Source organism: Gordionus sp. m RMFG-2023, chromosome 2 (assembly GCF_954871325.1).
Source record: "Gordionus sp. m RMFG-2023 chromosome 2, tfGorSpeb1-WG-v2, whole genome shotgun sequence".
In the NCBI taxonomy this organism is placed as follows: Eukaryota; Metazoa; Nematomorpha; class Gordioida; order Chordodea; family Parachordodidae; genus Gordionus; species Gordionus sp. m RMFG-2023.
The window spans coordinates 52,906,323-52,931,147 of NC_088776.1; the positions used below are offsets into that span (position 1 = coordinate 52,906,323).

General features: G+C 27.9%; 1 protein-coding gene across 1 annotated transcript in view; it reads right to left on the reverse strand.

The window, feature by feature from the left end:
- Positions 1-468: 468 nt before the first annotated feature.
- LOC135925201 (plastin-1-like) overlaps positions 469-24,825 on the reverse strand; it is a 34,211-nt gene continuing 9,854 nt past the window's right edge. Inside the window, exons 2-13 of the mRNA XM_065460417.1 lie at positions 16,453-16,620; positions 11,699-11,865; positions 11,264-11,359; positions 10,629-10,836; positions 9,554-9,739; positions 9,305-9,379; positions 8,127-8,358; positions 7,428-7,516; positions 6,439-6,628; positions 5,253-5,371; positions 3,227-3,370; positions 469-2,865 (exon numbers count right to left, since the gene is read on the reverse strand). Coding sequence (XP_065316489.1) covers positions 1,678-2,865; positions 3,227-3,370; positions 5,253-5,371; positions 6,439-6,628; positions 7,428-7,516; positions 8,127-8,358; positions 9,305-9,379; positions 9,554-9,739; positions 10,629-10,836; positions 11,264-11,359; positions 11,699-11,865; positions 16,453-16,620 — 2,862 coding nt within the window. The 3' untranslated portion in view covers positions 469-1,677. The remainder of the gene's footprint in view (positions 2,866-3,226; positions 3,371-5,252; positions 5,372-6,438; positions 6,629-7,427; positions 7,517-8,126; positions 8,359-9,304; positions 9,380-9,553; positions 9,740-10,628; positions 10,837-11,263; positions 11,360-11,698; positions 11,866-16,452; positions 16,621-24,825) is intronic.

Here is a 24,825-nt window from a genome sequence, read left to right on the forward strand (position 1 = left end):
ACTAAGACTAAAATAATTAATTTTATTATATTTATTTTATATAATTTTAATAAATATACAAAATATTAGATTTGGTGCCAGCCAGGCGCTAAAAATAAACAAATATAATAAAAAATAAAGTTATAAGCAAATCCACGAAATTAGTGGATTAATTTAATCGCTAAAGTTTTTAGTCGATTTCCACGATTACGACTATTAGTCATAGTCGGAAGAAGTCGACTAATTAACACAACTTTTCACTATGAATCCAGACTTATAAAGTTGTGTCGATATATCTCTTCGAATTATAGTTATTTATTATCTAAATAACTATACCTCAATGATACTTATATAATACTCATCCTATTCCCCTTTCATAAATAAATATTTCGACTTTACATATAAAAAACATTTCGTGTAAATATAAAATTGTTCAATAATGGAATGCAGTTAAGTCAGATTTATCCCGTTTCTATAATAATCCATATTTTATTATTCAAAGGTATACGTATATAATGAATGGTGTATAATATAAATCATAATTTATATTTTAAAAAAATTTAAGTATGTATGATATCAATAAAGATAAAAAAAAGTGATTAATATCAAAATATAAGCTATTTCATTTCGGGTTTTTATATATTTATTCAAATAATTGTTATAATTTAAAAGATACGAATATAAATGAGTGTATTCAATAATGTTGACATAAAAAGATTGAATAATATATATAAATATTTTTTTGAGTTCACAGAGCCACAAATAAGCGATACAAAATTAAGATTTTTTAATTTAGTGAGAAAAAAAGAAATTAAATATGTCTTTATTTTATTACATCTATATATAATTTTATTAGCTAGTACGATTTATAACCACAAAAAAACAAAATTCAGTTTTGTGGCCCTTACAACTTTAAAATCGTTTTTAAAAAAATGTCCGTATACCAAAATTATATTTATTTATATAAAAAGATAATTATTTTAAGTAATTTTAAAATATATGTTTAATTTATTTTAAAACAGACTCAAGCGATTTATCAACGATTATTTATCAAAATATTTAAATTTTTTTAAAAAAATGTGTCTGAATGGAAAAAAAGTATGTATAATTGTAAAAAAAAATTATCCTAAAAGGTGCTAAAAAGTATCAAAAAAACATGATTGTGTGTAATAAAATAATACATCAATGCTCCCAAAAAGAAATATTGTTACAAGTGAAATGTAGGGAAAAATGATTCCGATTAATATTGATATTCTTTGCAGAAACAAAATTTTTAATTTAAAAAAAGGAATGTGTGAAAGAGGCAAAAAGAAATTATTATCTTGGTGCTATTTAATATTGTACGATGTACTTTTATTGTATGTGATGAAGCATCGAATTTAAAATCTTAAAACGACATTAATAAAACCATCATAGTTTTCGATATATCGTACAATAATTTTAGGTAGGTCCATACTTCCATCGATTTTTCATTAATAAAATAGTATTCGATATATTGTACAATAAATAATTTTAGGTAAGTTTCTATACTTATAAAGATATGAATATAGTTGTAAAACCACAAAAACGAACATTTTTTTAAAAAACTTTTCATTTAAAAAAAAGAGGGAGGCACAGATTATAATAAGAATGGGTTTTAAAAATTTTTATTATAAAAGCGTTTTTTACATTGTTTTTTTTCTAACCAAAATTTTAATATCAGCAAAAGCTTTTGTTGGTGATAAGCCCATTGGGCGATTTTATATGGCCATTACAAGCTGCCCCAGGGTTTGGGTTAATTTCTTCCTCGGACCCCTCTTCGAAACTATCGCCCTCGTAACTATTAGAGCCATTTTTGCCTATCCAAGACGATAAATCTTTGCTCTCCTTCGCTACCGTACTGCTCGCCATGGTATCCCCGTTAATGACACTATTGAGAATGGGACTTTTTTTAAGAGGCGAGGAGTATTTGACTCCCTCTAGTCTTAAATTGAAATCATCTTTCACGTCGCCAGGCTCGTTATTTTCGCTGACATCATCGATTTCCGAGTTAAAGGTCTCGTGATAAATATTTTGAATCTCTAATTGGCTCACTTTAACATCTTCGCTCTTATTATCTTTTGGCATTTCGATCTCGTTGTTTTGGTCGAAGCTATCATTCAAAGGCGATTCATAAGTTTTATCTCTCCCGTGAACAATAGAAGCCGGACTGTCTCGAGGGCTAAGATGGTCAGAGGAGCTAGTCGGGGTAGGAGTCTTAGTATCTCTTGTATAAGAATTTGTGCTGCTACCCAAATTGGAAAAATTTGTGGTGGCATTATTTGTGATGTTATTTTGAGAGAATGAGGCAAGAGGAGGTTGGGGCGATACCGGAGAAGCGATGGGGGATGAATGGTTAGAAGACGAACTGTACACTACGCGATGAAGATTCTGAAGACCAGGGCCAGCTAAACGACTGTTAAAATTGCTGACCACGTTGCGATTGGTAACATTACAATTGGGAGGAGAGTTGGAGTGAGAGTTTGAGAAAGAAGTGGGAGAGAACCGGGCTGGGCTAGGACTTTTTCCCTTTTCAACAACTTTAGGAATGAAGGGGGGATTATATTCTTTCAAGGGAGAAGAAGTAGGAGAGAGACGAGGCGATGAATAAGTGGAAACATTTATTTTGACGCATTTTTCATCCTGCTTACTTTCGCAGTCGTTAGAAGCTCCATTGCAATGAATAGTATTTCCTATATTCCCTAGATGGGAGGCCTGTATATTATTGAAATCTCGACCCATGAGACAGGCGAAAACAGTCATAACCATTTTGGGATTAACCTCGACTATGTCGTCGGGGAGGGCGTATATCTTGGCTCCCAACTTGCGGGACATGGATATGGCATATTTAGCGTTCTCTAGTTTTGCCTGCGGATTTTTAAAAAATATTTATGGCATTAATAAATAAAATATTTATAAAAAAAAGGTGAATAATAAAGATTTAAAGGGTACAAAATATAAACGAAAAAACGTGTTAGGTTTGAAATAAAAAGGTCCACAACAAGAGTAGGAGTTTTAACCCGAGGGCCCATTGTTTAAAAAAATTAACCGGCTCGCCCGCCTATAATTGTTGAAAAGGTAATCTGCACTGCTGGGATACATATCTGATGAAATTAAGAAATTTCAAATTTAAAAATCTCTGTCCTTCCAATATGACATATATAGCAATTTAAGAAAAAAAAGAAATAACACAAAAAACATTTGTAAATAAACAATAATGATATTTTACTTCGTCACTTGTTCCATCTTTGACTTGGCTATAATCTATGCTTCCCCTCTTTATAGAGTCTATCAAATCTATGATAACTTTGCCATTCGATATCGAGGAATCTTGGAACGAATTGATTTTTGATGTTTTGTTGTTGGATTTAAGCTTAGCGGAGAAAAATAAATGGAAAATTGTTTAATAACCCTAATAATCATTTCAAACAGGGTCAGTTAATTAACTTTAAGAGTGTAGACTTTGCTTAATTTTGTGCATTAGGTCAATTTGAAAATGATATGCAAATTCAGCTAATTATTAAGGAGGGAATAATCTTATGGGTTGTAATATTTTATTTATAAATGAATAAACTAATAAGTTAAAAATAAAATAATACTATAAATCTCAACCTTTTACATCGATTCAATCAATGTTATAAATGGTAAAAAAATAAACTTAAAACGTTTATTTATATATAAAAAAAACTTGATTCGAAGAAATAAGTATTTTTAATATAAAAATATTTTCAAAATACAATTCTAAAAAATTCAATTATATTTTGAATTTTTTTAAAAATGATTTTGGGATTGGGATGAACGTAAATATAACAAAATCTATATTCATTAAATTATGGCGAATTTCGTTTTATACTGAAATATCAACAAGATAAGATTTTACTTTATAAAATATTTCCTTTTCTTAAAGAAATACATGGTATATTAAATTTTGTAATTTATTAATTTCTAATCCCGGAAAAAATTAGATTGTTTTCAAATTTTATTTTTCATAATTAAGATTTTTATTTGAACTTAAAAATCGACTAAATATATTGACAAAAATATATTTAAAATTAAAAAGACTATTTATATTATGGAGCTGGAAATTTAGTAGGCATCGATTCATGAATAGAAATGTTTGGATCTGCAGATTTATATTTTATGTCCAAGATATGGATTTTCACTTGGGTCGTCCCCCGTGATATTTAATTGTTTGCCTAATATTTTTAAAAATAGGTCGTTTCTTCGAAATTTCCTAGCTATATTTTCTAAAACAGAATGTTTACCGCGTTCAATGTCAGCAGTGGCAATTGATAACCTTTATTAAAATGACGAGCTAGATTGATATCTTCTTTTCCAAATTTGATATAATTAAGATACTCACTGAACAATTTATGATAGTGTAGTTGAGAATATTTTGGTCTCTTCTACACCAATAGTGGGAACATTTCATATATGAGGTATAATAAGATCAAGATAATATAATTATTAAGAGTTATTTGTGAACGTATTGCGTGAAAATGTTTTACCTAATTAAATAAAATGTTATCTTATTACCATTTTTTTTTTCAAGTTATACATCTTGTATATTTGCCCAATAAAAATGAAAGATCAGAAGATAGTAATTTTTAAATGTCCAAAATTTAATAAATGATCATTTTTTGGCATAATATTGTGTGAAAGCAAAAAAAAGGTTAAGCATATCTTTCGATTTGAATCTTGTAAATCTAAGAATGAATTTACCGAATAACGTATTCATCGTTTAATACTCGATTTAACAAAGTAAATGTTTAATTATATCTTTTAAATTATCTGCCTGTAAAAAAAAATATGGGCCTTTTAGAATTATTTGTTAAACCTACATATTTTTAACCGAGTATATTAGTTAACTCAAGCAACATTCAGTTTATTATAAAATATCTACATTTCTCTACTAATTAAAGCAAATTAATTTAAAAAAAACTTAAATTTTTATAAGTTATTTAATTTAATTATATATATAACAAACTATAATAAAAATTAAATTTTACTTCTACAATATAGTCAACTTTATTTAATAGATCTCACTCCTATTAACACCGAAAATTACTTATCGTATTCTAAAAGAATTATATTTATCTAAGCTAGCTAAAAAAGAACAGAATGAATTTCATATCTGCTTATTTTTTTTCATTATTAGTTTATTGAGAATTAAGTTTTTTCCCCACTGGGATATTTTTTTTCCAAAAGGCTCTTTCCCAATATTAATTAAAAAAACACAAGAAATAAGCAAATACTTTATTGTTGACCCAATCGATGATTTCACGTTCAATCTTAGGGGTCCCACTGTGATTATTACTTGTCAGATTGCAGAGCAGGCTAAGAGTATAGGCCCTCATCAATTGCCACACCAGAGCTGAGAAAAAATGTTTATTATGTAAATTAATATAAATATATATTTTTTATAAATTTTGAGAATATTTTAGGCGTTTAGTATGTTTTTCACCTTTCCTTAGACCTCATTTATAGTAAATGCGCACTTCATATATATAAATTATACTAATTTATTCTTGATTATAAATAACGCACCGCGTGAACATAACGTTTACTATAAATGAGATCCTAGCGATGCCACTGGATTAACATTGAGAAATTACGTAATCATTCTTTTTTGTGTTATACTAAAGAAGGCTTATGATTGGAATGGAAGTACTATTATATACTTTAAAAAAAAAGATTATTAAAACTTTCATATTTATCTAATAAAAAGAATAAACCTTCATAAATTGATTTTATTTAATTTAGCGTATATATTTTATTGGAATAAGAGTATCACCTCTGATGGCGATACTCTGAGATAAAATTTTGTTAACTTTCTCTTTATATTTTTTTTATTATTATAAAATTAAATGTTTATATAAAATGAAAAAGTGATTTTTACAATTTCGTTAATGTAATAAATATCATCAGTCATTTACATAAAAATTAATACATCTGTTAAAATAAATCACTTTATCAAATAAAATATACATTAAAAAAGTGTACAATACAACAAAAACAATTTCTATTATCGTTCAAATTGTGTTTGATCTATTGACATTATTTGAAGATTTTAATATAGGCGTAACTATGATTTTGCCAAGGAGGGGGTACTATTAGCTGAAGTTTTCTCACAAAAATTTTATTGTATTTTTTTTCTAAAAAATTTTAAAAAATTATCAACTTTTTCTTTTAAATTCTTGTTTATAGGATTGCGTGTATTTTTTTCGTAGGAGGGGGGTGGGGGAGTGTGTAGGGGCATTTTTTTTATTAGTTTAAAATGGACAGGCAAATTTCGGGAGGATTTCCCATTGCCCCCACCATTGGCTATGCATATGGTACCCATAGATACAAATAAAAACATGAACATGGTTGAAAATTAAGAAAGAAAGACACATTTAAAATGAGAATCCTATCATATATAAAAAAAAGTAGTTAGTTAACCTAATGTCAATGTAGTGTTTCCGTCATTAATATCTTGCCCGGCTATACCCACGAGAGAAAACCTGATCTTCTTCCCCAAAAATACGGCGTAATTGCAATTCTCTATCTTTTCCATAAAGGCCTTAAGCTTGGAGAACCGTTTATGAACCTTAGACCATTCCACTATACCCGGCTTTATGATGTCATACAACTTAAATGATTGAATGACAAGGATATATATTTTTTAAATCATTTATTCATAGCATATATTATTTAAACCGAATAAACCACCATTTTTCAAAATGTGCCTGCCTGATCTAGATCTTGTATATATATTTTTTAAAACAAGCGTTTATATCGGCAAATAAAGTGATATGCATACATCTTTGGTGGATTAAACAAAAATTTTCGATCTTTACTTCACGAGCAGATGCTTTTTTAATCTTAATTTTATTAACCCTGTATTCATAGTTATCGCGATTTGGCGGCAAAGTTTATACAAATTATGCTGTGTTTTTAAATACTTGAACATGAATTCGCCCCAACTGTGAATGCAGGGTAAGATAGACCTAATAAGGTTAAAATATCCATAGCATTCATTTTACCGATACAGTTTTTACGATAAAAAAACTATATATTTAGAGTAATGATGTAGTAACGACTAGTTAGTAAAATTTATTCATAAAAATAAATGTAGAATTAAAAAAGTGCTATAATAAATTTGACGGTATTTATGTTTTTAGTTAAAATATATATTCCAAATACTATCAAATCCTGCCCTTTAATTATTTTATTTTTTACAAGATAAAACTATGTTATTTTCCAACTATGTAGGAAATTATTCTTTCTCAAATCATAATAAATTAAACACTCAGGAATGTTTTCCCAAAACATAAGACATTTTCCTTTTATTTAACTTTCAAGTTTTTAAATTGTTGGTGATTTCGATATTTTAACCTTAAGACTTATCAAATAAAAGTAGAAAAAATAACGCAAAAATTATGGATTACTTGTAATATAACGAGGCCATCGCACAGATCGCTGTAAAGCCAGTAAACATGTGGCGATACGCCCATGCTATTCATCCAATTGCGGTAAGCTTTTTATATATAACATTTAATAAAAATAATATTTTTAATATAATTTAAAAGGAGTCTATAACTCTGGATCAATGTTGCGCATTATGCGCTTCCATTCCTTTACTTAGCTAACAAAACTAATAAAACAATAGATTTTCCATTTGATTATTAGTAACTTAAATGAAGAGAGATTCTTCGCTATTATAACTTATCTAGTTTTCCTTTCCATATGTTAACACCACTGAGAAACAGCTTCGCCATCAATTAAGTAATAATATTGCCACCTATTTAACTTAAAACAAAACTCAACCTAATAACATTAAATTAATTTCACATCTAAATTATTTAATTTTTCCTCCCGTATCAGGTCTTTTTGATGGTATGTTAACGTTGCTGTAAGTCAGATTTTAGGTAACAGATATATTAACTAGATCATAATAACTTAACGGTTATATCGACTATCAATTAAAAATTTGGTACAATACCTTCCCCACAAAAAAAAGCTTTAAAAACCACATAACTCTAGTGAAGCTCCAACCTTGTAGAATTTTTTTTTAAAAAAGGCATCGGGCCTCACTCAAAAAAAGTTAATATTTTTTTAAGTCGAAATTTAGATTTTCACGCTCTTACTTCTTTCCTCTCTGGTCTCTTCTATGGCATTAACGTCTTCTTGCAGCTCTAAAGAGGTCAGATCCTTTTCCGCCACCGAGAGGGCTGGGTGAGAATTGAACATGTTAGCGACGAAGGCCACGTTAAGTTTGTAATTTCCGTTAACCACGTCCCTAGGCGAAACAAAGGCCCGACATTTTATTTTATCGGCTTCCTTCAGCATAAGCTCGGCACGACGTTCAAGATCTGACTCCTTTTACAGTAAGACGATATATTTTTTTAAAAAAACATATAAAACAAATATAAGAATATAAGACAACGTAATTTTTTTATTAATGAACACTAAGGCCTAGCCCTATTACAAACCAAACATGTGAAAATAGTTATAACCAGTGCTGTAAATCAGAACCCTCGATATTTTACCCGAACCCTTTTAAAAAATTTCGGATTCAGAAATAGAAAACGTTCATTTATTTAAAAAATATATTAAAAATAACATATATAAAGACTATATTAAAATTAAATATAAAAATATGTATATTATTTAAACCATAATTTTTTATTTTATTTTTCAATTTTTGTGAATGGAATCCTTTTTATTATATTTTAAAGTACTCTATTTTATGTAAAAATTTTACCAGCATATTTTGTAAGTTTTTTTATAATAGATATTGCATAATATAATATATATATTTTATGAATATTTATTGTTTGTTGGAGATTGTTAAATTAAAAGCAAGACCAAAGCAAAGAATAAAATTAAGTTGCAATGCAAAGTTAGGCATAAAAAATCGATATTTTAATTTAACATCTCGATTTTGGAAAATATCATGATATAAAATTTTAAAAAACATATAGAATTATTATTTTTTTAAAATTATATTGTATTATTCTAATTATAATGATAGATTATTTTGTGCTAATTGTAGTAAAATAAATATTTTTTGCTAAATTTTTAAGTCTATATATTACTAATTTTCTGGATCACCTTAACCCCAACGTGGTTAAGAGATATTTCTTTGAACCAGAACCCTTTTCATAGAAGGAGGGTTCACAGCCCTGATTAAGACTAATTGAAGGGGAGGAGGGTTTACGAAAAAAAATTAATAGTTAAGAGATGCGCATAAGGAAACAGAGACATAATTGTTCTAATAAATTAGCGTTAGTTAATCTTCTCAAAATTATAAAGTACTATTTACCCTAAGTGCTAATAGGCTGACGGACTTATCTTTCGGCGCGATTTGGTGGATCAAATATATGTACGGTATAGAATCCTGTATGAAATAAATTGGGAAATAATAGTTTATTTTAAAATTTCAGATTATATATTTTTTTTTATAAGAATCTGTTTGTTAATAGCTTAAAAATTAAAACAAACAGAAGCACGTTTAAATTTATCACTCCCCCCAAAAAATCAAATTAGTGAAGTATTACTACTATATAATTACCATGATATCGGTAGTAAAATTTGATATCTGTTTCTCATAACCGGCATTTGCCAAATGGTAATTGACCCATCTTAAGAGAATAGCTTCGGTGGAAAGCTTCATCATGTCCTCCAACTTTTCTCCGTCCCTCAGAAGATTTATCAGACCAGGACAGTGCTGCAAATCCACCTGGTTAAATAGTCCTATCTGCAAGCCAATTAAAAAAGATATAATAATTACTCATATGCTAGGAATTATAAGGAGTACAAGTATATCTATTTAAATCTACATATTATTATTTTTTAGTGATTATTAAATAATATTTTCTATATTTGTCCTCATCCGTATCTAACAATCTCATTTACTTATTCCAATTAAATTTTAAATTAGGATTTTATAAACCCAATTAAAATAACTACCCAACCCCGAAACAAATAGAAAATGTATATTCATTATCTCCCCTTAATACAATCATCTATTTAAAAACGAATCGAATATTCGATTCGCTTCAATTAATTTCGAATCGAATAGTATCAAATACGTATAAACAATTATTCTATTCAAATAATTCATTTATTCGAATCATTAACATTTATTCTATTCAAATAATTCGTTTATTCGAATCATAAACAATTATTCTATTCAAATAATTCGTTTATTTGAATCATAAACAATTATTCTATTCAAATAATTCGTTTATTTGAATCATAAACAATTTGTATATCTATTGATAACCGGTCAACCTGCCAAGTGATGCGATTAATAGAGGCACATCAACTGCTTGCGAAAAGCTTTTCGCAGTTGTAACTAATTTAAACTAATATGCATCTTAATTTAGTCAATAAATTTAATCTTCATTATAAATTTTTTCTCTTTTAAAAGTTTGAATTTAATATAAATAGTAAACTTTAATATTATTTGAAATGAATTGAATACGAATAATACTATTTTCTATTTGTATTCGAAATAGGCCTGCAATATACCTACCCTTTCCTGCTAGCGCTAGGAATCTTTCCCTTATAACCGCCCTATTGGTAGTTATATTAAACCTCTTTTTTAAAAAAAAAATATATAGCTTAATTATATATTTATTAACCCTGATAATTTGCCAAAGAAGTCCCAGTACCAGATGAGGCTTTCCTTTGGTTAAATCATCAGCACCTATGTTAACAACATTGCAGCCTATGGCCAGGGACGAATTTATGGCCAACACCAGATTCTCGTGCATGGTGTAAACGTTTAGGTTCTTTTTATTGAGGGCTCTTTCATCGATGGTATCGGGACACGAAAAATTCAGGATTTTGCTAGTGAAAAATAAATATTATACATATGCGGAGAAGAGGCTTATGGGAAAGTTAAGTATCTAATTATCTAGGGCTGCGTAATTAGAGCCATACATAAATATGCCCATATTCAGTTGACTTAGAGTCGAATTAGATCAGGAAGGTGGTCCTGTTTTTTTCCTCCTGTCGAATCTTATTTTTAAAAAAAATTTATTTTTCGGGCAGGACTTCTTGCAAAAAAAAATAATATGTGAAATGCCAGGTTTTACAATTGAACATACGAAAATTTATTTTAAAATCTATACTAAATTTGATGATGAAAAAAAAAACAAATTTTAAAATACGAAATTATGATAATAATTAGTGAATTTTTTAAAAAAGAAGATAGAATTGAATAATAAATTTGACAAATATAGTTGTAAAATTTCGTTTAAAAAATTGCACCAACCATAAGAGAATTCCGTCTTTCACCTTATCGTATAAATCCATCCCTTCTTGTTCAATGGGTAGTAGGTGATTTAGATCTTTGTCTCCACCCAAATTCCTTAGATAATATATTAAGAAAAGGTTTTACAAATGGTGATATTTTCCGTGATGTAAATCAATAATATTCACTCTTTAAAAAACAACAATATTATTCTATATAATATAATTAAATAAGATAATATTTTGTGTGCAATTATTCATTCCAGCACTGTTGTAATTCCGACTACTTGGTCAGTATTTACCATAAATGAATACGATATCTATATTTAAAAAAATTAACCCAAATTCTAGATCGATTCATTCAAAATGCGCATTAAGATTAGTGTTTATTTTAAAAAAAAATCGATTTTCCATTTTGTAAGTAATAAAAATAAGAGCTTATGATTTAATAACTAACGTGTTAATCCAGTGGGAAAATGCCACCTGCTCCTCTTGCTTCACGGTATGGGTGGTACCCTCGCTGGACGTTTCAGACATTCCTCCGTGGGTAACCAAATTGTCCTTTTTGGAGACCATGGATTTAAAAGTAGTGGCAAATTCTTTCGATTTCAGGTCGCGGTAGAGCTATATAATAATATTAGCAGCTTATGAATAGTGCAGGTAACATGTAAAATATTATGTTTATATCTGAATGACGCTTAGAAAACAATTGCATTGTGGGTACGGATTTAGCTTAACCATTTCCATTTTGACTTAGTCGGTGCAGGATGGCCAGAAACCCTGGAATGTTTTTAAAGTTGATAATTAAAAATTGTTTCCCTTCTTAAAAAAATAATCAAGGGCCGGACCGAATAACTCAAACAAAATATGACGGGCCGGAAAATCCGATAAAAAATTTCCACGCGGTTCGGGTTCATCTTTATATACATTTGGGAATTATAAAAATTAGAAGAAATAAATAATTCAAAGGCTAATTTTCCAATATATATTGTAGCCTAGTTAAAGTTACTTTTAAAAATGTATCATTTCGAAAGACGATTAATCATCTAAGTGATCATATATTTAACAACCATATATTTTTCGGAATTCTGGACCCAAATTTTCTGGTTTATAAAATTTAAATTGTTTTGTCGCGGGAATTTTGTCAAAATATTTTTTCAGTGTTAGATTTTCCCTCCCCCGGTCCCAGATTACCCCGGGTTTGAGTGTCGGTCCCTGATTGGTCCGAATTCTCAAAATGTCTAACCAGACAATTTATAAACATAAAAAAGAATTCTTTTCTTATCGGCCTTTATAAATTATGTTGTTTTGAATTTACGATCTTCATTATTATATACGTTAACATAAGGGTTGTCAAAAAGTCAGATTAGATGGCAGAAAGGTTTGGACCTCTAGTTGCCAAATCTCGATGTTTACAGCTCAACTTAAAAAATGTTCAATTGAAGGAGATTATTTAATTGGATAAAATATATTTAAAATTAAGCATCCGAAGTAAGGAGTAAAATTAAAGGTTTTAATAATTTGGATTTCAATCAGTTAAAAAAAAATCAGTCCAACCCACCACCATATTTTTTATTTGTAATAGCCCAGGAGTTTGTTTTCAAAAGATACGAGTGGTTAAGGTTATTTATAGGTTTGAGAGATATGGGTTAGGGTTTCGATGAGAATTCAATAGAATTTAATCCTTTTTTTCCCATTAACCTGTCAAACATGACAAGTCATGTGATTATAAAATAAATAGACGAATAGAGATTTAAATGAATCAGCTGTAGTAAAGGAAATTTCCTTGAGTTGGACTATAATCTTGTTTAAAATAACATAAACTAAATAGAATGAAGGTTTTTTTAAAAAAAGAACAGAAATAAAATGGGGGAGAAGGGAAAGTTTGATAAAAAATTTTTTAAACATATAAAAGATATTTTCCATTTTTATTCTATTCAATTTCAAATTATCATTTTTATTTTATATATAATAAAAACAGATATTTATAACAATATGATTTTTTTTAAAAAAAATTTAACAATCAAAAGAAGGGAGAAAAAAAAAATTATATTTGACAAGTAGAAGACAGGCCATGGCTTGGCAAATATTTTAAAATTAATAAAAAAAAAATACAATTAAAATTTTTTGCGTATAAAAAATAGTCATTTTTTTTGTCACAAATGACTTAGTCGTGGTTTGTGTAATATAGTAACCTTGATAACGATAACTATACCAACCGCATAAATCTCTACTAAGCATGGCCGTGATCGTAATTATATTTATAATACAGTACTTTATAGCAATATCATTTCATAATCATAACTCGTAAGAGCGCGAAAGGAGCCGCGATTGGGTAGCCCGTCTTAAGAAAATAGGATAGGATAGGAGGATGGAAAGATTATAACGAATTTATGATAAAATATATAGGCTCAAGATATTAACAGGGATTTCTTACACCCTCCCTCCCATAAGCCCATAAAGTTTTCACCCCCCCCCCCCCCACCCCCTCCCTAACAAATCAAAACTACCCTCCTTAATTTCAATGGCGATCTTGCGTCATATCCCCTCCTCTGCGGGAGGTCGTGTAATGAGATAAACTAGAGCCCGCGCTGACATTCTCTCGGGTACGGTCAAATCTCGAACCTCGATTTAAAATTTTAATAGGGATAGGGTTGATTCCTAAAATAAGAATACCAACTATTTTTTTTAAAAATTATAGATGAGAATTCATTTTAAAATCGTTAATTATTTTTCAATTTTTTTTCGAAAAAAAGTAATTAAAATTTTTTAGTTTCAGGTGACAAAATATTTAAAAATAAGCACATTCATGTTGAAATTTAATAAGCTATTTTGGAATAAATTAATAGAATATTTTATAAAATTTATAAAATCTGAAAAAATATGTATCATCTTTCCCAATCACCATCATAATTTCTCGTTTAATCGCGACTCTCATTTTAAGGAAAAAAAATATATTTCGCAAACAGCGTATTAATGTAAATTTAAACGTTTAGGCTAAACATAATTTTTTTAATTGTGCTGACAGGCGGAAATCAAGTCCATTTTGTTTAGTATGAGTCAGTCCTAAAAGTAAGTAACATGTGTGACGAAATATGGAGATTTTGCGATATGAGTGATAGCGTATTAGAGAGCAATAGGTGCGTTGTCCAGGACTCTAAAGCATGAATTAACCTATTAGGAAGTTCTTATAATGAGAACAACTAGAGCCCGCGCTGACATTCTCCGGGTTCGGTCAAATCATTGAATCTTGATTTAAAATTTTAATTTGGAGAGGGTTGATTCCTAAAATAATTATTTTGCGCTTACAAGTTTTCTGTTTTTGTTGAAATATCGTACTCTTAACAACAGCAACAGATTTAAAAAAATCCATTAGATTGAAACTATGTTTAAGAAATTTCAGACACCATTTTTATATTTTACTAGGATCGGACCGGGCCTGAAAAAAAAATTAATCCGATGAAAGATTAACCATAACTAATAAATTTTTTTTGCCGTATACTTCTTCATTTCCATTCCTTCCTTCCTTCTTTCTTCCTCTCTCCCTCATAAGACCACATAAAAAAATTAATTTAATGTATCATTTTAATATATGAGACACTCCGCTCGGGGAATTACAAAAAAAAATTTATTACATGTGGAATTAATATAATAATGAAATAATGCGAACGGATATAAAATTATCTAATTAAATTAAAATAAATTTTTTATATAATCTAAGTAAATCCTCTTGGCGCGTTTACTCTTAAAAAAGGATGGACGAAGGAATCGCCTAGATTATGAATTGTATAATGAGAATTTTTTTTTAAAAAAAAATCTACATCTTATAATTTATGCTTAATATATAAACAACATATAGACCTATAAGGCGATTATATTAATTGATACAAATAAACGAGTTATCGATTGGGAAATTAGGAGCATCACCACCCTATTCTCTCATTTAAACCAAAAAATATATTTGATAGGTACATTATCGAAGAGAAATTAAGAGGTGGGCAATTAATATATAACACATCCTAAAAATATTATAATCAATTGAATGATTACATTTTACAAAAAAAATAAGGATAATCCTCTTCCTCCCAAAATCATTCTTTTTAAAGCGATTTATGGTAGGGTACATTTGGAATGAAAAGCATGAGCCTTTGTTGTTTTTTTTGGTATATTTTTAATTTAATTTTTTTTTTTTAAAATAACATGACATTTTAAAGTCATTTTTTAAAAAAATATAGGTTATAAAAATAATCATAATGTAAAAATTCAATTTCGTGATCGTTCCAAACAAGCAAATTGCTTTAAAATGACGAATTAACTAAAAACTAACTAAAAGTGTGAATGAATTAACTTTTCAAAACGGTTACCAACTTACTAATTCACACCTAAAATTGTATTTTAATATAAAAGGTATATTTTTATTGGTCCGTAGTTTATGTCCATGTTTAAGTTAACATTTTATTTCTTACTGCACCCAATTTTAAGTAATGGTATTAAAAAAATGGTACATTATTTTATCTGGTTTTCTTAATTTATGGCGAACTATGTTTTTGCAAAGTTTTATATAATAGCTTTGAATGTATATTTATCCAAAGAATTACGTCTTAATATATGATTGAGTATTAAAAGTATTGTACCCATATATATACAAGTTATTCAACCCCCAAAATAAACCAAATATGAGTGGTCGTGACCATTTTTTTCTCGATAGAATATTATTAAGAATTCTATTCGGAATTAAGGACAAAATTAAGAACAGTTAGATACCAACAATTTAAAAATGCTGGATAGCAATACCTCAACTAAGCTCTCGCGTCCTCATATATACGTTCCTGACCTCTAAAAATCAACGAAAAAAGAGTTTCCTCACCATTTTTTCGCAATATAAACTATTACGGATTAAGAACAGCTGGGTCACATCCTAGCTGTTTAAACGTAGTGACTAGCAATAACCCAACCTAGGCAGTAGGCACTGGTGTTATATTTTTTTTCACCTAGGGTTCATTCTTAAAGCTATAAACATAATACTATATCACTTTAATCTACTAATTTACTATATCTCTTTTTTGAAACAAAATCTAACAAGATAGTTACCCTTTTGGGTGTCTAATTAATAATTGTTGTATGGGGGAAATTTTTATAAAATTATTTTCTATCACTATATTTTTTTTAAAAAAATAGCAATTCGGTTTCTCTAAATAAACGAAACATTACCTTTTCGAATTCGCTAAACTGAAGTTTTCCATCCGGGATCTTGCTATTCTTTCGCTCCCAATCTGACGCCATTTTCCTAACTTCATACGGCGGGATTTTGATTCCCACCGCGTTAAATGCATCGCCCAGGTCCTTAAGGCTTATGTAACCTGTTCCTTTGGAGTCCACCTATCAATGATACATTATTAAAATAATTGTAAAAATAGAGTAAAATGTAAATAATTTTGAAAAAAATAGGGGGTCGGGTAAAATGATGTAAAGTGGCTATTTCTATTCGCCAGGATCAACCACATTAAATTAGTTAAGTCTTATTTTTCAAGCCCGGCCAGAATTTTTTTCAAGTCCGGCCCGATCACGAATTTTTTTTCATTTGTCCCAAAACGCCCGAGCCGAAATAAATAAACATTTATCCGTCCGATCTGACCCGAATTTATATCAAATACAGAAGAAATTAATTTTTAAAAAAAATCAATATAGTTTTTATATTTTTACAAAAAAAATAAATAGTTTATGATCATTCTACAAACACATAAAAAAATAATGGCGCCTTGTTTCCCACAAAAATGTTAAAATATATCAATTTTATTCCGAGATTTAAAGCCCGACCCGATCACAAAAAAAAATAAATAGGCTTCCTAATATGAAACCTTTTTATTTTACATGTCCGTAACGTATTATGCTTTCCGCTATGGTCTAAATAAAATGATTAACATATGTGTCAAATCGAGAGATAAAAAAACAAACTCGATAAGTTGTGAAATGTTGAGTCATTTTTAATTTATATGCTGACAATATATCCAAGATATTAATCAGTCAATTCGTATATAATTAGTACTATTGTTAAAAAGCCCAATTTGGATCGCTTAATAAAAACCAGATTAGGATTCTAGCCAAAATAATTTTATGTAAGCATCGAGATTTGGCAATTATATGTCCAAATCATTCTGTTACAATCTTAATTGGGCCATTTTTAAGAATAGAGCCGATTAGGGCTTTTAAACAACACTAATAGTTGGTTTTAATTCCGAATTCACTTCTAAAAATAAAATAAAGTAAAGAGATTACTTAAAATTTAACGCTTAACAAAGCCTAAAAATAAGGGGCAAAAAAACTTAAAATTTATTGATTTTTTTTCTTTCTTTCTTTATTGAGCCCCACTAAAACATAACATCCAAAATTAAAACTAAGTAATAATATGAAAGGTACCAAATTTGTTACTTTTTTTTTATTAGTAGTAATAATAATAAAATATTATTTATATAATAAATATTAAACTATTACCGGGGTATAATTAATAATTATAAGGTTAACGATTTTTGCACCTTCTACTCACCCCCCCCCCCCTTCTTTTAAAATAAATGAACTCAGGTGCATTTGGGAAGAAAAAAAAATGAAATTAAAATAAATGAACGTTTTAAAGCGGGGACAATAATTTCTTATATATAAAAAATGAAAATATTAATTACCATCCCTACATCTTACCCCTCTCATTCATATCATAGTTGGCACAAGTTCGGAGGGAAGAATACAAAAATATGTACTTATTTTGTCTATTTTTGCAAACTTCGCCGCGAATTCGCGCCAACTGAATGAAGGGTTAGGCCTATTCAAAAACGAATACGAATCGAATAGTCGAACAATTTACTATCCGTTTTCGTGGATTTGTATTTCGGTTTTTAAAATATAAAGCAATTTATAGGAAAATTATATCACCTTTTCTCTATTGGCCACGTCTAATATTTAAACAGATAAAATTATTCTAAATAATCTGATAATATTAAAGGAAATTAAAATGCATATTAATAATTTTATAATGCCAAGCCAATTTTTAAGGTAAATAGTTTTTTTTAAAATTTTTTTTCTTCTTTATGTATAAGACATGCAATTTTTTTGCCAACAAATAAGTTTAACCGAGAAAAGCTTTTCACAAGCAGGTGATGTACCTTGTTAATCGCATCACCTGTCATATTGACTGGTTATCAATAGAAATGAAAAACGATCATATTTTATATTAAATTCCAAAATTATTCGTTTTATTCGAATCGAATTATCGTTTATTCGTATTCGAACTACTCGTTACTATCCGATTCGTTTATGAATAGGCCTATCTTAAATAATACTTATTTTCTTTCAAAAATTAATGGTAAGAAAAAGGGAATTGTTATTGTTATATAGAGGAAAAAAACGATTTTCATAGTGCAATTTTAAATATAAGAAATTAAAATTATGCTCCAAACATAATCATGATCAATCAAAAAATGGGATTTAAATGAATGAGAATAGAGAGAAAAATGAAAATATATCCTCAAAAGTTAATTGAGGTAAGCAAAAAATAACTTAATAAATTTTTTTTTATAGAATAATGATGATGATTTGATTTTAATATTCATTCTTATTTGAAAATATCTTGGCGGAATAATACGGAAATTATTATAAGCTTTCTGCAAACTAATTACCATAATTTTTATTTTTTGAGGTGTAATTAGGATATAAAAAAAATTATCGTTATTATGATTATGCTATAATTTTATGTAATTTTCAAAAATTAAAATAAAACAAGAATTTTAAGTAGTACAAGAAAAAATTAGCAAAGCCAATAAAAAAGAATAAATCCAATCAATAATATTAAATCACAAAATTATTAATAGCTTACACAATATCGCTATTTTTTTGAGTTTTACATAATAAATCTAAGCCATCATTTATGTAATTTATGCGATTAATAAAAAGAAAAAATTATTAACAGAGGCATAATTCCATTCTTTATTTCCTTTACCGCAAAACAAATGGTTTTCGATTGAAAATCATTTTTATATTTATAAGAAAAAATTTAGAAATACAGTTATAATATTTATTCTATAAAATTAAACGACCGAACAAAGCCCCCAATAAAATATTGGCCCGTCCCCTTTGTAAATTATAATGATTATATTTTTCTAGACATTTAAATAAATTATACCATTAAAAGAAGAAGAAAAAATATTAAGACCGTGGATGAGAACCCATGAAGACAATATCCCAAACTAAGGACTCCAATTAATTAGTAAGCGAGCGCCGCCTTTGTATCATTTACTACTATTTATTTTGTAATTTAAGGAGCGTGATGCGATAACTATTTTAGTGGAGCTATAAATGAGGCGTGTTTTACTTGAGTGAGATATTTTCTCTATTCAAATTGACAAATTAAATGAGAGACGAGTCTGAGCCTCATGCTGTGCTAGAAATTATTTATTGTATCAAAGGATTCGGACCAAAAACGGGACTCAATGAGAGAGAAAGAAAAAAATTTAGGGAAAGTGAGGAACTCGAAAAAATAAGGAGTGATTTTAAAAGGCGTTCGTTTTGATGAAAAACAATCACAACACTGCATTTTCAAATGTTTCGGGGCTTGCAAAAGTGGATAAAGTAAAACCGGTATTGTAAATACAAATATTAATAATTTAATTAAGATTTTATAATATTTTCAAATTTCCGATAAAGTGAAGTATTAATATATTTTAAACAACTTAATTCATTTACGCCATTTTTAAAATTTATTCTTAAAGATTTCTATTGGAGTGTTAATAAATTTTAAACAATTAAATTCATTTACGCCATTTATTTTTAATTTTTAACTTTTTCCCAAAAATTATCAAATAGAGGAAAATGAAGGTGAACAACTCAAAGTAAAAATTATTATATTGGATATTGTTAATTTAAGGAATTCTCAAAATTTAACTTAAAATTGTTAAACAAGGATTTAGGGCAGTTTTTTTTAAATTTTTGTATTTTTAACTATATTTTGCCTATAAATAAAATAAAAAAATTTATTTTTTATATGTCTAGTTTTTTAATTATAATTTAATCATAGAATTTTTTTTATCAATTCAAAAATTCTTAAACCCTGACCCAAACCCGGATTCAAAAATATTTTCATGAACCGAATTGAGCCCACCTATAAACCGAACCGAACACGGAAAAATAAGATATTAACGCGATTTGACTGTAACATGTAATCTATTTGTTATAGTTAAAAAAGAGAAACTTTCAAAAAAAAAAATAAAGAATGGGAAAAATAGAAAGAAAGAAAAATAACAATAAAGGAAGAGAGAAAAGATAAATTAATTATAAGAATAATTTAAAAGTAGTAAAGAATCTTATTTTTTTATAGCGGGGAGGAAAAAAAGGTTTAAAATTAATTTCCTCTCGTATTATATATATTTTTTTGAAATAAAATTAATTACGAATTTTTTATTTTTAAAAAAGGGAATATGGAGATTTTTCTTAATTAAACAACATATGGGAAGAAATATTCTGAAGAGTTTGTTAATTTTTAAATTTATTATTTTGTATTAATTTAATTTTTATTTTACTGGTAGATTCAGATCACAAAATATCGTAGGCTATAATAACTGTGAAAAATATCTGAATAACGTTGTAGAAATGAAAAAAAAACCCATTTGTATTTACGTAGTGTTGTTAAACAACTTGATTTTTTATAAGGGCCCCAATATTTTAGCCAAAAATATTTGGTAAGCCTGGAGATTTGCCTCATAAAAGATAGAAAAGTTTGAACATCTATGAGATCTCGAGGCCTGTGGAATATTTTTGGCCGAAAATATTGGGTTAGCCATTTTCAAGAGCCGTTTAACAACGCTACATATATGAGTAGACAAAATATGTGCAAAGGATTTTAAATTTGAAAAACCTGACCCAAATATTTATAAATAATTTTTCAAATGAAATCTAAAATATGAGAATGGAGGTTAAAATTAGTCATGTTATAAAGCCCCATTTAGGTCGATTTTTTTTAAAAAGGGCCCGATTAAGATTTTAGCTAAAAATAATATTATGTAAAGCATGGGAGATTTTGCTCATAGATGGTAGAAATTGACATCTATTTGCCAAATCTCGAGGCTTAAATAATATTATTTTGGCTTAAATCGTAATCTTGCCGTTTTTAAAAATATACCAAAATTAGCGTTTAAATAACACATGGTAAATGGTCAATCAAATGATCCTTCAACTGGTAAATAGATAAATATTTAGAAACCAATAAAATTTATGGCGGAACACAACACCCCAACTAATAGTGTCTTAATATTTTATCAAATATTAATCTCCCTAGGAATAATTTCAAAATATTAATAAATCCAATAAGGTAATGTAATGAGGTCGAAATAACAAAATTATTATCATTATTTATATACTTTCTTCCCTTATTCATTTCTTGAAGGAAACCGTATGAGAACAGGGTCTTTGGATTAAAGAAAATCCAGGATTTAAAATTTTTTTTGAAAAAACGGGCAAATAATCTTTTAATAACTCGCACGCACGCGTTTTTATATTAAATCAGATAACGAAATTATAAGTAAACATGAATAAATTTTAGAGAGTGAAAAGCAAACGGTTTATTATGGAAAATGATAATATTAAAATCTTAAGTCATGGGAAAAGGGGGGATATCCTTGTTTTTTTACATTATAATAAAAGTTGATTTAAAATGATAAACGTGATTTTAAATATTTTTTAATTAGCATTTTTTTTAAAATGTAATGATCGGAACAGAATCTTTTAGAAACAATAATTTTATAACGAAAATTTAAATATTTATGTGCTGGAAAATAATTTGCGTCAATGTCAAATGAGTGAATGGGAAAGGCTAACCCTAGTTTTTATCCCAAAAAATTTTAATCTCTATCTCTAAGTTGGGACTTAAAATTTGAAAGGGCTAAAAACTTGGAGCGTATTTATTTAAAACATTAAGGGTGTGTCAATCGTCCGATTTTAGACCAGCCTATTCAGATTTTGAACTATTTCGTTTTGTTTTAGGTGTGTACTTAAATAAACCCTTTCTTTTTATTCTGTTTAGAAGTTATGCAGATGGCTAAACAGACTTCTGCTTAGAAGCGGTTAAGGGGAAGAGGGTTCATTTTCATGAATCGAATAGAAAGAATAAACAAAGCTCAATTGCATATGAATTCCCCAGTAAGAAAATATAAAAGTGCTCACCAAAATAATTTTACGTAAGCCTCGAGATATCGTTAATAGAGTCCAAACCTTTCTGTCATCTATGAACCAAATCAACAGGCTTGCATAAATTCCATGGCTAAAATATTGGGTTAACCGTAGAGCCGTTTAACAACACTATACGATGTAATCAAATATTAAGAAATTTAGGTTCAAATAATTAAAGATCCGATTCTCCAAAAAAATATGTTGAACAAAGAGGGCCTAGTTTCGCGTAAAAACTTATTTACAAGTGAACTCAGCTTTCGCGTTAAATAGATATCAAAAATCAAGTCAAATCAATAGGAAAAGCCATGCAATGCAAGTGAAAATATCAAAAAATGAAGCTTTAAAAATGAAAAAAAATATATAAGCCCTTTCAAAATTATTCTTTCAGGCAACTTTTGAATCGTTAATAGGTGTAAATAATCTCATTTTCAATTTAGGTAATAAAGATTTCTAAAACGTTTTTAAAATCTCATAAAATAAAAATAAAAGTTAACAAAGAGAAAGAAAAAGACGTGATGAAAAACTAATAAAAAAAACTTTCGAAACGAAAGTTTGAATATTGATACTGTGTATATTAATTCCATTCACCAGCCCAAATCTTTATTATTCCATTAAATAATAAAAAATTAATGCCTTTTTTTATAAAAAAAAATAATTTTATGCTCAGAAAATTATCGTAAATTTTTGCGCATAACAACATATGAATTATGAAACAGAACTCTCTCGGAGAGATCTGGCCTAAGTTTATTTTTCAACAAAAAATATATTTAAATTTAAAAATTATTATGAATTAGGGCTGTGCCGATATTTTTAAAAAACTGATCCGATATTTTTATTGTATACATAATTTCATAATATATTAATTAAAGGGCACCAAAATTCAATTTATTTGTATGGTTTAAAAAAAAATTGAATTATTTTAAAAGATAATGGTAGCTAAAAATTAGATATTATTTTTTGTTTTTAAATTTTCTTTATCTAGTTCCTGTTTAAAAAAGGTCCGAATCCCTCCATCACTCGAATTACTCCTAGTGAATGCCATTTTCAAAATCTAATCTCCTTTCTCGAATTCCTCCACGTTTTCGGTATCCTTCTTTATAAACCCCTAATTTTTTTTCCATTTCCAGGTGTCCATCCCTCATTATCATTTTCTATACTCGCAATCCCTAGATATACTTTCACAAAACTCTTTTTTAATCAGCTTAACATCCATCTCCTCTAATTTTCTGGCACCTACCATCCCGATCGACATAACAAAGCCAGACCTAGAATAATTTTATTAGATTACTAAACTTCAATTTAAGGAGATGATCATTTATCAGCCGCCAAAACTTCATTTGTCTCCCTTTGTTTCATCTCACAAAAAGGGGAAGTGTTAACAAAAAAACTGAGAAATTACAAAATTAAGATGTGAGGGGCCAGAAATAATACATCATTTAAACTCTGGTTTTTTTTCTAGGTTACTCTTTAGCGATGCCATATAAATGATAATGGGTATTTCTAAATAAATAAGCATATGTTATATACCAATTTTACCCCTACCCCGACTTGCAAAACTTTTTATACTAATAAATAGGCCTTAATGTTTCGGCTTCAGGTTCAGTGTAGAGATTTGAATCAATTTTTTACAACTAAAAGATTAACACTTTAATGCCTAACTGTGAAAGTTTGTGTAGGAGTTAGGTTATTTAAAAAATAAATCTAATTGCGATACGAAAATATCTGAAGGGATCCTCACTTACATAATTTTGAGTAAATGTATTGGGTCCCTGCCTCCCCAGCGGCCCTATGTTTCGCGCGGAATCGTGAAATTTTTCCTACAAAATTTGTATCACATTTTTATAATAAAATATTCATATATACACACAAAATATTATTTGATGCATAAAATTTAAAACAAAAAAAAATAACAATTTATTTTAAAAAAATTAGGCCAAATAACGAGATTCGTGAATTTTATTTTTAAAAAATAGAAAAGTTTATATTTATTCAATAAATCTTTAAAAAATATATATATGATTAACTATAAGATCGAATATCAAATCTCTTTTTTTTGAGATCAGAATCTTCCGATTATTCCCTATCATAAAAATAAATTTTGATTTATTAGCAAAAAAGGATAAATGCCGCAAAATTTTTTCAAGCTTTTTTTTAAATTATCGATTTGATTGAATAATTTTATTTGAATTAGGAGGGTTTTTTATTTCTTCATTTTTGTTTTTCTATGTTGATAATATATTTTTTTTAAAAAACTGAAAATTAATAACCTAATTAGGCGTGGTAATAAACAAAATTTGTTTCGTTTATTAAAAAGGAGCAAAGCATACAAAAGAAAAATATAAGAATGATGAATGATAAATAATGAATTTGATAATC